This window comes from Rhincodon typus, chromosome 37 (assembly GCF_021869965.1).
Source record: "Rhincodon typus isolate 14 chromosome 37, sRhiTyp1.1, whole genome shotgun sequence".
Classification (NCBI taxonomy): domain Eukaryota; kingdom Metazoa; phylum Chordata; class Chondrichthyes; order Orectolobiformes; family Rhincodontidae; genus Rhincodon; species Rhincodon typus.
The window spans coordinates 5,311,292-5,326,576 of record NC_063368.1 but is presented as its reverse complement, the minus strand read 5'-3'; the positions used below and the strand labels follow the sequence as shown (position 1 = coordinate 5,326,576).

The 15,285-nt window shown below is 43.9% G+C and overlaps 1 protein-coding gene across 2 annotated transcripts in view; it reads right to left on the bottom strand.

Annotated features, from left to right (window-relative positions):
• zc3h7bb (zinc finger CCCH-type containing 7Bb) overlaps positions 1 to 15,285 on the bottom strand; it is an 81,251-nt gene that overhangs the window by 14,284 nt on the left and 51,682 nt on the right. For both annotated transcript variants that reach the window (XM_048617435.1, XM_048617434.1), the window contains 4 exons: positions 14,529 to 14,605; positions 10,090 to 10,223; positions 1,965 to 2,070; positions 534 to 642 (listed from right to left, as the gene is read on the bottom strand). In XM_048617435.1, coding sequence (XP_048473392.1) covers positions 534 to 642; positions 1,965 to 2,070; positions 10,090 to 10,223; positions 14,529 to 14,605 — 426 coding nt within the window. The remainder of the gene's footprint in view (positions 1 to 533; positions 643 to 1,964; positions 2,071 to 10,089; positions 10,224 to 14,528; positions 14,606 to 15,285) is intronic.

Genomic DNA, 15,285 nt, shown 5'->3' with positions numbered 1-15,285 from the left:
GGAATGGGAAATGATTTTTACAGAGGTGCCTACTGACAGAACAATTTTTGGGGGATTGTAGTGGCTCTGTGGGAGCACTTCTTAGCTCTGAGTCAAAGGGTGGCAAGTTAAAGTCCCATTCTCGGCTCACACTTGATTGCAGTACCAAGGGAGGGCTGCACTGTTGGAGGTGCTGTCTTTCGGATGAGATTTTAAGCTGACAACCTCTTAGGGTTTCAAAGGAAGAGAATGCGTTCTGATGACGTTGCCCCTCAGCCAACACAACCAAAACGAATTACCAAGTCATTCACTGCATTGTTGGTTGTAGGAGCTTGCCATCTGTAAATTGGCTGTCACGTTTCCTACATTACAACAGTGTGTGCACTTTTTAAAAAGATGATCACTGGTGAGAAAGTGTTCCGATGCTTTAGTCATGTATCAAAGAGCTACTACTGCTTATGGACAGAAACTGCAAAGGTTAAGACAGAAAGGGGGAAAGTTGGGTTTGGTGGGACATGCAGCAGTCATAACAAAGTAAAAACAAATCCACTTACTTTTAGTTTCCTTCATGTATGTCCAGACATCAAGCTCCTCAAGACTGTGGGCAAACGAGCAGTTTCCAACATACTGGCATTTTTTCCCCTTGGCAACATGTGTACACAACTGGAAATTAAACCACACTGATTGATGTAAAAGAATTTAACCAAACAACAACTGTATTGGACTCAAAACTCTCTGGTCTCTGACATTGCCATGAGCATGGCATGAAATGACTACAAGTTAATGGGAACTGAACAGAAGGAAAAGCAGTGATCTGTATAATGGGTCACCCCAAACAACCTCATGGCACATACCCAGAAAACCCAGTGGAATCAGTGGTTTGGCTTGACGACTGGGCTATCTGCTTTCCCTTCACAGGCAGAATACTGGGAGAGCCATGTCCCAGACACAATTCCCTTCTTCTACCATGTCCGTGCTAGACACAGCATCATCCGCAATGCTGCCTCTACAAAGTGACTGAAAGAACAAGCCACTCAACATGCTACCTTATGACCATTCGAAGACCAAGTTGTGTTCTGAATGCCTCAGATGCTTCGGTCTTCAGCAACCTGCTAGAAATCTCACCAAAGCAGCAAAATTTGCCATTACAACATTATGAACACCCACATTCCAGGATCACACTTCCTATCAGCTTCGGCTCAGTAGATAGATCTCTCACCTCAGAGATCATGTACTAAGTTTCACTCCAGAGAACAGGCCACATAATCACAGGCTAACATTTCAGTGCACTCCTGAAGGAATGCTGCACTGTCAGAGCTGCTGTCTTTCAGACGAGGCATTCAACTCAAGCCCCTGGCTGTGCCCTCAGAACGTAAATGATCCCATGGTACTATTTCAAAGAAGAGAACTGGGGAGTGTATCCTGATGTCTAGCCTGATATATATACTTTAACCAACACAAATAGATTAGCTTGTCAATAGTATATTGTCGTTTGTGGGAGTTTGCTGTGCCTGATGCATTGGGAGGCAATGGCATGGTGGTAAGATCACTGGAAAAGTAATCCAGAATTTCAGACTAATGTTCTGGGAACATGGGCTTGAGTCCCACCACGTTGGAGGGTGAAATTCGAACTCAATAAAAATCTAGAATTTGATGATGACCGTGAAACCATTGTCAATTGTCATAAAGAAACATCGGGTTCATTAATGTACATAGGGAGGGGAATCTGCCTTCCTTACCCAGTCTGGCCTATATGTGACTCCAGACCCACAGCAATACGGGTGATTTTTATCTCCCCTCTGGGTAATTAGGGACAGACAGTAAATGCTGGACTAGCCAGCGACACCTTCACCCAGGGAAGGATTAAAGAGAAATTAATTTTCAACATTACGAAGTGGCTGCGCTGACAAAAGTACACCCAGAGCCTGCTGAGATCACCATAAAGTATAAAGGATACCGAGTGACATATTTGTTTCTTTACTCACGTCATACTGCTGTGGGATGTTCCTGCAGGAAGGCAATGGGCGGATAGCAACCCACTTCTTCCGCTCACTCGACATCACCAGCATTACTCGCCGCTCCTTAGTCCATCTGGAGAACAGGAACGAACACCATTCAGGGCACTACACTTCAGAAAGAACCTGAAGACTTCAGATGGCGTACAGAAGAAGCGTAACAGAATAGTTCCAGGGAAAACAGAACTCAAGAATTAGGAGCACCAGTAGATAAGATCATGGAGGATTGAACTATGATTGTAACTCCATTTTCCTGGCTGCTTTCCCCATTATCCTCAACTCTGCTGTGAACAAAAAACCATGGACTGCAGCGGTTCAATAAGACAGCTCACCACCTCCTACAGGGCAACTGGTACGGCGGTGGGGGGGGTGCAAGGGTGTGGATGGGGGGTGGGGATGGAGTTTAGTTTGGGATTTTGTTCGGCATGGACTGTTTGGACTGAAGGGTCTGTTTCCATACTGTATGACTTGATGACAATAAATGATGGTGAGCAATGTTCATATTCCATGAAAGAATCAAAAAGAAAAATTCCAAAGACTGAGAGCCCCCTGAGAGGAAACATTTCCCCTTATCTCTGTCTGAAATGGGAGATCTCTGATTTTTAAACTGTGTCTCCTAATTCCAGTCTGCGTCTCACAAGGGACAACATCCTCTCAGCATTCATCCTGTCTGGTCCCGAGGGTCTTGTCAAACATGGAAAATGAATAGCTGCTAATGGGACTATTAGTGGCCAACAATGCAATTCCCCTTGGGATCTTCGATTTCAATGACATCTCTTCTCATTCTTCTAAACTCATCAGGCTTTGGGATTACAGTCATGTGATTCTATTCCTTGGAATTTAGATGGTTGAGGGTGATTTTATTAAAATGTTCAAGATATCAAGAGAATCTGTAGTATAGAAAAGGGGATACTACTTCCACTGGGGAGTCCAAGACCAGGGAGTTGGTCAAAATATTAGAGCCAGGCATGAAATTAGAAAACAATTCTTCAGGGCTGGTTGAAGTCTTCTCCAGAAATAGCAATTAATGCTCGATGAGTTGTTAATTTTAAATCGGAGATTGGTCAATACTGCTTGGCCAATGGTATTAAGAAGCTCTTGGAATAGAGGTTCAAAACTCTCCATGGCAGCTGGTGGAACTTAAATTCAATCAATAACATTAGGAATTGACAACTAGTCTCTGTAATAGTGGGCACGTTATCATCGTAAAAACCCATCTGGTTCACGAATGCACTTTAGGGAGGGAAATCTGCCATCCTTACCTGGTCTGGCCTACGCGTGACCCCAGAACCACAGCAATGTGGTCATCCTTTGCTACCCTATGAAATTTGCCAAGCAACCCAATCAGTTCAAGGGCAATTAGGGATGAGGGACAAGTGCTGGCCTTGCCACATCTCTTGACAATTCTAAAAAAATGAAGTGTTTTACAGAGAGTAAGTAAAGAGAAAATTCCTAATGGCTGAAGGGTTGATAAGCAGAGGGAATAGATTTCAGGACTTTGCAAAGGAACCAGAGCTGACATGAGGAAAAAAGGTTTTACAGAGTGAAGAATAAGGATCTGTGACGTATTGGCTGAGGGATGCTGATTTATAGAGTCCTACAGCAGAGAAACAGACCCTTCAGTACAACTCATCCATGCCTACCAAGTTACCAGTTCCATAACTAGTCCAACTTGCCTGCATTTGGCCCATATCCCTCGAAACATTTCCTATTAATGTGCCTGTCCAATTGTCTTTTAAATGTTGTAATTGTACCTGCAGCTACTACTTCCTCTGGCAGTTCATTCCACATACAAACAAACCCCTGTGTGAAAAAGGTACCCCTCAGGTCCCTTCGAAATTTTTCTCCTCTCACTTTAAAAATATACCCCATATTTTTGAACTCACCCACCCTGGGGAAAGGACCTTTGCTAATTACCTTATCTATGCCCCTTATAACTTTATAAACCTCTATGTTTAGCTCTCAACCTCCTATGCTGCAGTGAAAAAAGTCTCAGCCTATCCAGCCTCTCCTTATAACTCAAAACCTCTAGTCCCAGCAACATTCCTGTAAATTTCCTCTGCACCCTCTCCAATTTAATAATATCCTTCCTACAGCAAGGTGACCAGACTGTACACAGTATTCCAAAAGTGGCCTCACCTCAACATGATGTCCCAACTCCTATACTCAATGATCTGAGAAATGAAGGCAAGCGTGCCAAACGCCTTCCTAACCACCCTGTCTACCTGTGATGCAATTTTCAAAGAATGATGCACCTGAACCCCTAGGTCTCACTGTTCTACAACACTATCCATGGCCCTACCATTAACTGTATAAGTCCCCACCTTGTTCATTTTACCAAATGCAATACCTCACATTTACCCAAAGTAAATTCCATCAGCCACTCCTCAACCCATTGGCCCAATCGATTAAGATCCCTTTGTAATCTTAGGTAATCTTCTTCACTACTGACCACACCACAAATTTTGGTGTCATCCGCAAACTTACTAATCATGCCTCCTAAACTGTAATCCAAATTACTTATATAAATGACAAACAAAAGAGGACCCAGTATCGATTCCCGCGGAACACCGCTGGTCATAGGCCTCCAGTCGAAAAACAACCCACCACCACCACCCTCTGTGCCCTACCATCAAGCCAATTTTGGATCCAATTGGCAAGCTCACCCCGAATTCCATGTGATCTAACTTTACTAATTAGTCTACCATTAGGAGCGCCAGTAGGTAAAATCAGATCGAACTATGACCTTAATTCCACTTTCCTGCCTGCTTGCCCCATTATCCTTGACTCTGCTGTTGCACAAAAATCCATCTAACACAGCTCTGAATGTTTTCAATGATCCAGCCTCTGTTGCTTTCTCTCCCTTCCTAAAAGCACTATGGGTGCACCTACACCACATGGACTACCACTCTGCCCCATCAATCGTTTTCGTTACATCCTCAAAACGCCGTTGAGAGAGGGCAGTTAATCAGGCAGGATGGTGGCAGGAGGCTGGGGACTCCGGTGCCTTCCCGTTACTGCTCCGATTAAGTCCACTATGGGAAAGCCTGAAGCCCAGTGAAGGTCAGGCCCCTGCTCTGCTGCCAGCCTGCTCTACTACATCCCGCACCCCATCCTGACATCCCCTCCTGCCATCACACAGTTGAGATCTCGGTCCCTCAGCAATCCTGGCATGTTGTTATCGATAACAATGAGCACTTCCCAACTGTGCTATCAAGTAATGAAGAACCATCAGCTTCTAATTGGCTGCCAGCGCACATCGTTCACCAGGATCTTTACAACCAGTCAGTGCTTTATATCAGAGATACAAGGTGTGGAGCTGGATGAACACAGCAGGCCAAGCAGCATCAGAGGAGCAGGAAGGCTGACGTTTCGGGCCTAGACCCTTCTTCAGAAGTGGGGGAGGGGAAGGGGGTTCTGAAATAAATAGGGAGGGAGGGGGGTACGGAAAAAAATAGGGAGGGAGGGAGGGAGGGGAAGGCGGATAGAAGATGGATACAGGAGAAGATAGGTGGAGAGGAGACAGACAGGTCAAAGAGGCGGGGATGGAGCTAGTAAAGGTGAGTGTAGGTGGGGAGTTAGGGAGGAGGTAGGTCAGTCCAGGGAGGATGGACAGGTCAAGGGGGCGGGATGAGGTTAGTAGGTAGGAGATGGGGTGGGGCTTGAGGTGGGAGGAGGGGATAGGTGGGAGGAAGGACAAGTTAGGGAGGCGGGGACGAGCTGGGCTGGTTTTGGGATGCGGTCAGGGGAGGGGAGATTTTGAAGCTTGTGAAGTCCACATTGATACTATTGGGCTGCAGGGTTCCCAAGCTGAATAGGAGTTGCTGTTCTCAGAAGCGTTGTTGTGAATAACTCAGAATCTGAGGCTTATGATCTTATTCCACTTCTCAACAAGGTCCAATTATGCTTAAATAAATTATTGGATGACACTAAGAGTTTAATAGTTCTTCAGGCTGTCACTGAGTGATCAGGATGAATTGTTTGGCTTGGGCTCTTTTTTATTTAAAAAACAGCAATTGCTAAGATGCATGCAGACATGCCAAGTATTCCAACTTCAACGTTAAAATGGGTATTTTCAGCTGAAGACAGCTTCTCCTTAAGTTCCAAATGATTGTCTTAAATGTGCATGTGTGTGACAGACAGAAGGGGGAGAAATAATTTATCATATCCAGCAAATGTCCTTTAGTAATCCTCACAATCAGTGAAAGGGTGTAGCTTAAAAGGAAAGATTTATATGGTGTAACACATTACTCTTCCTCTCAAAACAAAGATTGAAGGCTGACTTAATAGAGCCTTTTAAAATGAAGCAGTTTGCTAAATTAGACATGCAAAAAAATAAAATAATGCCACATATGGAAGACCAAAACTAGAGGCCATTAATAAATCCAATAAGGAATGGGAGAGATACTCCTTTATCCAAAAGGTGGGAATCACTCTCAAATGTAGTAGCTCAGGCAGATAGAATGGATGCATTTTAAAGTGTAAGGTAGATAACGTGCCACAAGTGAAACGAATGCAAGGATATGTCGATGGAGTTAGATGAAGGACAGTGGAAGATGAAATTGGGTCAGAGGAAGAGCATAAACACTGGCATAGTTCAGTTGGGTGAAATAGCCTATCTGCATGCTATACATTCTCTGCATTATGTAAAGCTGAAATGTTACTAGTTAAGAAGTGGAAATATAGAAAAATCAAATTTTGGAAGTTGCTGCTGTTAAGCAAACAATTAATAAGTTCACAATGATGCTAACTGCCACCTTAACTCCAGTATTTTGTGTTCCTGAAGAGTTCACAGTTCTTTGAAGTAGGACACATAAGAAATGCATATTTGACATGCGGTTGCAGGGAAAAGTGCCTTGAGGGTGTGGGGGGAGATGTTGGGAGTGAAGGAGGAGCGGACCAGGGTGTCCCAGGGAGCACGGTGCTTGTGGAAGGCTGACAAGGGTGGGGAGGGGAATAGGTGTCTGGTGGTGGCATCCCGCTGGAAGTGGTAGAAACGATGACTAATGATCCTCTACTTGTGGAAGCTGGTGGGATGGTAGACAAAGACAAGGGGGAGCCTATTGCTGTTGTGGGAGGGAAGACAGAGGGGTGAGGCTGAAGTGTGGGAGATGGACCTGCTGAGGGCCCTGTCAACTACGATGCTGGAAAATCCTCGGTCAAGGAAGAAGGTGGACTTTTTGGAGACCCCCTTGTTGAAGTTAGCATCATCAGAACAGATGAGACAGAGGAACTGAGAAAATGGAATAGAGTCTTTACAGGAAGCAGAATGTGAGGATATATAGTTAAGGTAATTGTGGAAGTCGATGGGTTTGTAGTGGATATTGGTGGCTAGCCCATCCCCAGAAATGGAAACAGAGATGTCGAGGAAGGGAAGAGAGGAGTCAAAGATGGGCCAGGTGAAGATGACAACGGGGTGGAAATTGGAAGCAAAATTGATAAACGTTTCCAAATCCAGATGGGAGAGAGAAGCTGCACTGATTATATCATTGATATACCGGAGAAAGAGTTGTGGGTAGGGCCTTGAATAGGACTGGAACAAGGAATGTTCTACGTAGCCCACAAAGAGACAGGCATATCTGAGGTTACCCATAACTGGGAACCCATAGCCACACCTTTGACCTGTTTCCATTTCTGGGGAAAAACTGGCCACCAATATTCAATATCTTCAACACACCACCTTGTTCCCTGGCCAACATCTCTGTCTCAGGCTTGCTGCAGTGCTCCAGTGAAGCTCAGCGCAAGTTGGAAGGACAGCACCTCATTTTCCCTTTGGGCACTCTACAGCTTTCTGGACTCAATATTGAGTTCACAAGGTGTAGAGCTGGATGAACACAGCAGGCCAAGCAGCATCAGAGGAGCAGGAAAGCTGACGTTTCGGGCCTAGACCCTTCTTCAGAAATGAGTTCATTTTTGATGCTGGTTGAGCCCACCTTTCATGTGGAACCTTATCAATGCCTTCTAGAAATCCAAACATACAACATCTACCATTTCCCCCTTATCAACTCTGCTTGTCACATCCTCAAGGAATTCTTGTAAACTTGTCAAACGTGATTGTCCTTTCACAAAATCACGTTGAATGATTACATAAGCTTTTCTAAATGTCCTGCTATTTCTTCCTTAACAATGGAATCTAGCATTTTCCCAATGACAGATGTTAGACTAACTGATCCACAGTTTCCCTCTTTCTGCCTCCCTCCGCCTTGAACAGCAGCATCAAATTAACAATTTTCCAATCCACTGGAACCCGCTCGGGGTGGGGGTGGAAGAGGGGATCAAGGTGGGATGGGAATGGGCGAGTGAGAGATAGAGATGGGAAGCTGGTGAGTGAGACAGACAGGGAGCAGATGACAGGAAGAGAGAGTCATAGTCAGAGTCATAGAGTCATACAGCACAGAAACAGACCCTTCAGTCCAACCAGTCCATACCGAATGTAATCCCAGCATAATGGACTGTGGCTGACCAAGGGTTGAAAGGAACAAAAAGAGGAATTGGGAAGTGCAGAGAGGAAGAGAAAGGCGTACAAACATGCAATACAAAAGGTAGTGAGGGGCTCAGGGAGCCTGAGTAAAGTTGAAAGAGAAAGAGAGGAGAAAGGAAGGAGGAAATTTATTACCACATTCTAAACAGACAATGCCACAAACCCCAATTGCAGAAAGTGCCACCTCTCCCTGGCTGCACCTTCAACATGGGCTCTGCCAAATCGCACCCCTCGACTGAAATTATAATCAAGTGCTCCCAGGCAGCTATATGCTGCACACTCCGCACTCTGCGTGAGGAACTACGCTGCTTCCCACTCACCCCACTGAATTCTTTGAAGAGGTGACCAAACACGTGGACCAAGGTAGAGCAGTGGATGTCGTATACATGGATTTAACTAAGGCGTTTGATAAGGTTCCCCACGGTAGGCTCATGCAGAAAGTAAGGAGGCATGGGATAGGGGGAAATGTGGCAGATTGGATTCAGAATTGGCTGACCTTTAGAAGACAAAGGGTGGTAGTGGACTGAAAATATTCAACATGGTGCTCAGTTACGAGTGGTGTACCACAAGGATCTGTTCTGGGTCCTGTTCTATTTGTGATTTTTGTAAATGATTTGGATGTAGGAGTGGAAGGGTGGATTAGTAAGTTCGCAGTCGATACGAAAGTGGGTCGAGTTGTGGATAGCGCGGAGGGCTGTCCTAGGTTATAAAGGGACATTGATAGGATACACAGCGGGGCTGAGAAGTGGCAGATAGATTTTAACTCTGAAAAGTGTGAGGTGATTCATTTTGGAAGGACAAATTTGAAAGCAGAATACAGGATTAACGAAAAGATTCTTGGCAGTGTGGAGGAGCAGAGGGATCTCAGAGTTCATGTCCACAGTTCCCTGAAAGCTGCCACCCAGGTGGATACAGTTGTTAAGAAGGTGTATGGTGTGTTAGCTTTCATTAATAGAAGGATTGAGTTCAACAGCCTAAAGTTATGCTCCAGCTATACAAAACCCTGGTTCGGCCAAATCTGGAGTATTGTGTCCAGTTCTGGTCGCCTCATTTCAGGAAAGATGTGAAAGCGTTGGAAAAGGTGCAAAGAGATTTACCAGGATGTTGCCTGGAATGGAGGAAAGGTCTTATGAGGAAAGGCTGAGAGAGTTAAGGCTTTTCTCTTTAGAACGACGAAGGATGAGAGGTGACTTGATAGAGATGTACAAAATGATCAGAGGTATAGCTGGAGTGGACAGCCAGAGACTTTTTCCTAGGGTGGAGGTAGCTATTACGAGTGGGCATAGTTTTAAAGCGAGTGGACGTAGATATAGGGGAGGCATCAGAGTTAGGTTCTTTACTCAGAGAGTGGGGCGTGAAATGCATTGCCGGAGAGGGAAGTGGAGTCGGCCTCATTAGGGGCATTTAAGTGGCTATTAGATAGGCATATGGGTGATGGTATAAGGTGGGGGTGGAAGTTAGATAGACCTTGGGTTTAGGGTAAAAGTTCAGCACAACATCGTGAGATGAAGGGTGTGTACTGTGCTGTACAGTTCTATGTTCTATGTTCACTCCTCACAATCTTCCTATTGCCCATTATTTTAAAAATTTTGAAGTGAAAGAAAATGGACTGACCCATGTCGTATTTTGGCACTGCAGTACTTGAGGTTCTTGTCTGGTTCAACGACCTGCCCATTCCTCCAACACTGGCTGCAAACAAATTTCATCTTCATTCCCAGCGAGGGTACCTTGCCAGCTCCAGATGGCACCTCAATCAAACAGAACAAAGATCTATTAGGCGAGATCTACCAAACAAAACAAAGACAGCAAAACTAAAAAGCCAATACATTCCCCACTTCTGGGCCGTAAAGGGGAAAACAGTTCTAGTCTTCCCCTCCGGGAGCCTGACACAGCTGGGGCAATGCGGAAAATGCCTGGGTATGTCCTGTCCATAAAAGGAAGGAGAAACCAAACCTGGCCAATTACCACCCCATCAGCCTGCTCACAATTATCGACAAAGTGATGGAAGGAGTAAAGGACAGTGCTACCAGTCAGTACTTACACAGTAAAACTCACTCATTGAGATTCAGTTTAGGTTCCTCCAAGCCTGCTTAGCTCTCAACTCCATTATAGCCCTTGATCAAACCATCTCCACCTGTTTCATCTTGACCTGGCCTTCTCCATCATTAGGTCAGAAGTGGGGATATTTGCTGATATCATTTACAAGTCCACAGAAACTAAAAAGCCAATACATTCCCCACTTCTGGGCCATAAAGTGGAATATTCAGCAAGACCTAGACAACATTTAGACCTGGGTGGTAAGTGATAAGTGTCAAGCAATGATAATCTCCAATGAACAAGAATCAAACTGTCGCCCCTTGACATTCAAAGGTATTACCATCACTGAAACCTCTACTATCAGCGCCTCAGAGGTTATCATTGACCAAAAACCGAACTGGACTAGCCAAATAAATATTATGGGAACAAGAGGAGGCCAGAGGCTGGGCATCCTGCAGCACATCCTGACTCCCCAAAGCCTGTCCACCATCTATAAAACCCAAGTCAAGAGAGTGAACAGAATACTCCTCACTTACCTGGATGAGTGCAGCTCTGACAACACTGCAGAGGCTACACATGTTTTAGGACAAAGCCGCCCACTTGACTTGAGTGGTATCACATCCATAAACATCCACTCCGTCCACTACTGATGCACAGAGGCAGCAGTGTGCATAATATGTTCAAAGCTCCTTGTACAGCACCTTCCAAACTTCTACCATCTAAAAGGGCAAGGGCATTAGATGGATGGGAGCACCACTACCAGCAAGTTCCCCTTAAAGCTACACGCGATCCTGACTTGGAACTATATATCTGTTCCTTCAATGTTGTTGGGTCATAATCCTTGAACTCCCTCTCGAACAGCCTTGAGACAATACCTACTTGCCCATGTACAATGGCAATTCAAACAGGTAGCATACCTTCTCAAGGGCATTTAGGAATGGAAAACAAACACTGATGTTGCCGGCAACACACCCTTCCTGTGAAGGAACATAAAGAAAAGGGCCCTGGGAAGAGGTGGTGTTTAGCCTTTAAAAGACGGGCAACAGGGTATGTGACATGGCGACTAAAATAACCAGCCTGTCTATAATCTGGCTCTTGTGGTCTACTGTACAAAACAGGAATTAAGAAAGCACATAAGGGTACACTTTAGAGACTTACTTATGTGCATGAGAGACAGTCAGCAATCTGTAGGTGTGTACGAGCTATGCGTTAAGGGATATTAATATGTATGATACGAGGGAGATGTGTACATACATCTTTACTCAGACAGGTAATAGAAAATTATCAAGACACAGAAAATATAATGAAGAATTTTCAACATGGATTACAAAAGCAAAAGTCAGGCTTGAATAGCCTTAATGAATTTCTTGTATGCCTTACTGAAAGGGGAGCAGTGGAGGTGATATATTTGGATTTTCACCTACTTTTGAAGAGGTAGCACAGTCAACTCATGACTTTCATCCTTACACGGAACGTGGGCATTACACCAGTGAGGACAGCTACAGTACCTGTACAATCAGGTCACAATGAGCCAGCCTTGCCCTTGACTCCCTTTGCCATTGGTACAAGACCAGTGTAGGTTAGAGGAAGCCTTTAAGTGGCCAATTAATGGCTCAATCGATTCACAGGGAGGTTGGCTGCTTGAGTCTCTTCTACTGCTGATAAAATACTATCAAAGGGCAGGTGGGCGATGGGCACAGTGTCACCACCATGGTACCCAATTTTATATCACCATACACCCTGCCCTACTTGTCAGGAGGAATGTAAAATTCCACCTTGGGTGTAAGTGACATGGTAGACATTATCTGGAAATATGAACAGACAAACCAGAAGGAGTGAACAAAGATTAATAAGACAGTAATAAAGATAAATAGAGCACCAATATTAATCTGTAGAGGATAGAATTGAAAATCAGAGAAGTAACATTAAACTAGTATTGAACCTTGGTTAGCCCGACTTAACATACTATAATCTGGAAAAGCTCAGCAGGTCTGGCAGCATCTGTGAAGAAAAAAAATCAGAATTAACCTTTTCAGATCCGGTGACCCTCCCTCAGAACTCTCGAGGAGTAGCAAGTAATGCACGACTCATGGCTATTCCTCAGTGAAAACACCAAAGTAGTGGCTGAATAATACTGTTCTGAAGAAGGGTCGCTGGGTCCGAAACGTTAACTCTGAAGGGACACTGAACCCGGAACATTAACTCTGATTTTTTCTTCACAGATACTGCCGTACCTGCTGAGCTTTTCCAGCAACTTCTGTTTTGTTTCTGATTTACACCATTCGCAGTTCTTTTAATTTTTGTGTGTTATAATCTGGTCTGGTCTCCACATTATAAAAAGAATTTCATGGCTCCGGAGAAGGTGTAAGTAAGGTTTATGTGGTGGATACCAGAATGGAGATTTTAAACCTATTTGGAAAGATCAAACAAACTAAAGAGACTTCATGTACAGAACAGTAAGTCTGAAGGATGACCTGGAGAAGGTCTAAAAGATAGAGGTGACAATGAGACAATATCCATTTGCAGGAAAGGCCAGAAAATCAAGGTCATAAATAGTTATAACAAATCAAACAAGAAATTCAGGAGAAACATTCCCCAGAAAGTGGTCAGAACGCAGAAGCCATGGCCACATGGAATGGTTATGATGAACAGCCTGGACACACTGAAGGAGAAACCAGATAAACAAGCAAGGATGAAAAGAAGGGCAGGTTACACTGACAGAGTGCACTGCAGCAGCATAGACCAGATGTGCTGAGTGGCCCATTTCTGTGCTGCAAACTCAGTAAGTAATTCTATAAATAGAATTCATGGGTTCACACTTTACCGACATTACAACAGTGCAGCACTGATGGAGACCTGGAAGAAGCAATGGCCGTGTTGAGTACAGGTCATGTGTGGGAAAGGGAGGCATTTGTCTGAAGAATAAGGAGCAATGAAGAAAAGGAGCAGATGGTGCTCATTTCCTTGAAACAGCAAACAAAATGCCCGACAATGTCAATACAAAGTGTACCCAAGTCAGAAAATAGCAGCAAGATTAGTTGGTTATATAAATCCCAATCCAAATTTCACAAGGTCATTGAGTATGAATTAATGTTAAGGTACTTTATATATGTTCATTATCTATTTCATACAGTTTGAACAGCAGCTGGAGAAATGTTGCAAACATTTGAATGTGGTGTTGATGATACGGCTTGATTCCCTTGAATGGAGGATTGTCAAAATGCAAGGAGACAGGAGTTAGGAATTCGTTATCCCTAGTACTGAGATCTAGGATCAGCAAGCTGCAAATGGATGAAATACCCTGACTTGTTGCTAAGCTGATGAAAAAAGGAATCATGCTGTTGAACCTTTTTTTCTTGCAATTGTCAGGATCAATGCATGAATGCCAAATTTCAAAGGGAGCAATAATTTATATTGCACAAGACAAAAGGCGCGCTGACTCGTTGGAAAGCTGACTGATTGGTTGAAGAGTTTCCAAAGAAATTGCAGGAGGGAGCTGTTGCCCATTACACAATTGTTGAATTCAAAAAAGGCACAATGAACAGACAGAATACTTTATCCTGCAGAGGACTGTTCCCTGTGTATATGTAGCTTCTAGTAAGCACAGTATTAGCAAATTCCAACAAGCAAGTACTATACTTTCAAGCAACGATTGCTGAATTCTGAGATTTCACTAGTACCTTATTTTGGAATCTTATGAATGATGTGTAGGTCTTCACCTCAAGCCTCGTGTGCATGCCCAGTTTTCATTTGTGGATTACCGACAACTGAGTTGCTTTGTCTCCAAGGTCTGGAATTCCAACCAGAAACCTCTCTCTCTGTCCTCCTTTAAGATGCTCCTTAAACCTACTTCTATGACTAACAAGTCCAACTATCTCCTTAAGTGTTCGATGTCACAGTTTGTTTAACAATGCTTCTGTAAGTTGTACCATATTAAATGCAGGTAGTTGTTGTCACGAACAAACAGGCCAGGAAATGGTCCCTGCCTCTGACCCTAGACATTGGCTGCAATATACCTGTGCTCGACTCACACTAGCTTCCACATTCAGGCAGTGTTGCGTAGACTCCTGTACAATCTCTTCGTGCGTGATCTCTGTAAGGTAATACAGGAGAACAGAATTACTATAGTGACAACAGCAAAATACTGTGGATCGGAAACAAAAATAGCAAATAGTCACCCATCTGATGTGTTAACTCTGTTTCACTCTACAGGTGTTGATTGATCTGCTAAGTATTCTCAGTGTTTTCTTTTTATTTCACTATAGCATTGCATGGAATACTGAAGCTTCATTAGCTGGAAGGTGAATGCTGAAGGTCTTCTGGCACCTTGCTTGAGTGGCTAGTCTTAATACGGAAGTCCTGTCCAAAAGCACTAGTATAAAAACTGAAAATGCTGGAACTATACAGAACCTCTGATCAAAGATCCCAGTCCTGAAATGTTTACCTCTGTTTCACTCTCTATAGAGGCTGCCTGAACATTTCCAGCATGTTCAGTTTTTCCTTCAGATTCACTGTTGTCATCAACATTTTGCTTTTGTATGAACATTGGTAAGCTGCTTTAACATGGAAGACATCACAGCAAAACTTCAATCCTATCCTTAGGGGGAGATGATGGTGTAGAGGTAATGTCTCTCAACTCGTAATCTAGAGGCCCAGAAAAATGCTTTGGCTTCAAATTCCACCAAGGCAGCAGGCAGAATTAAGATTGAATTAATTCACCATAAATTGTAAAGTTAGCCTCAGTGATGGTGACCATAGCAACTGTTGTCAATT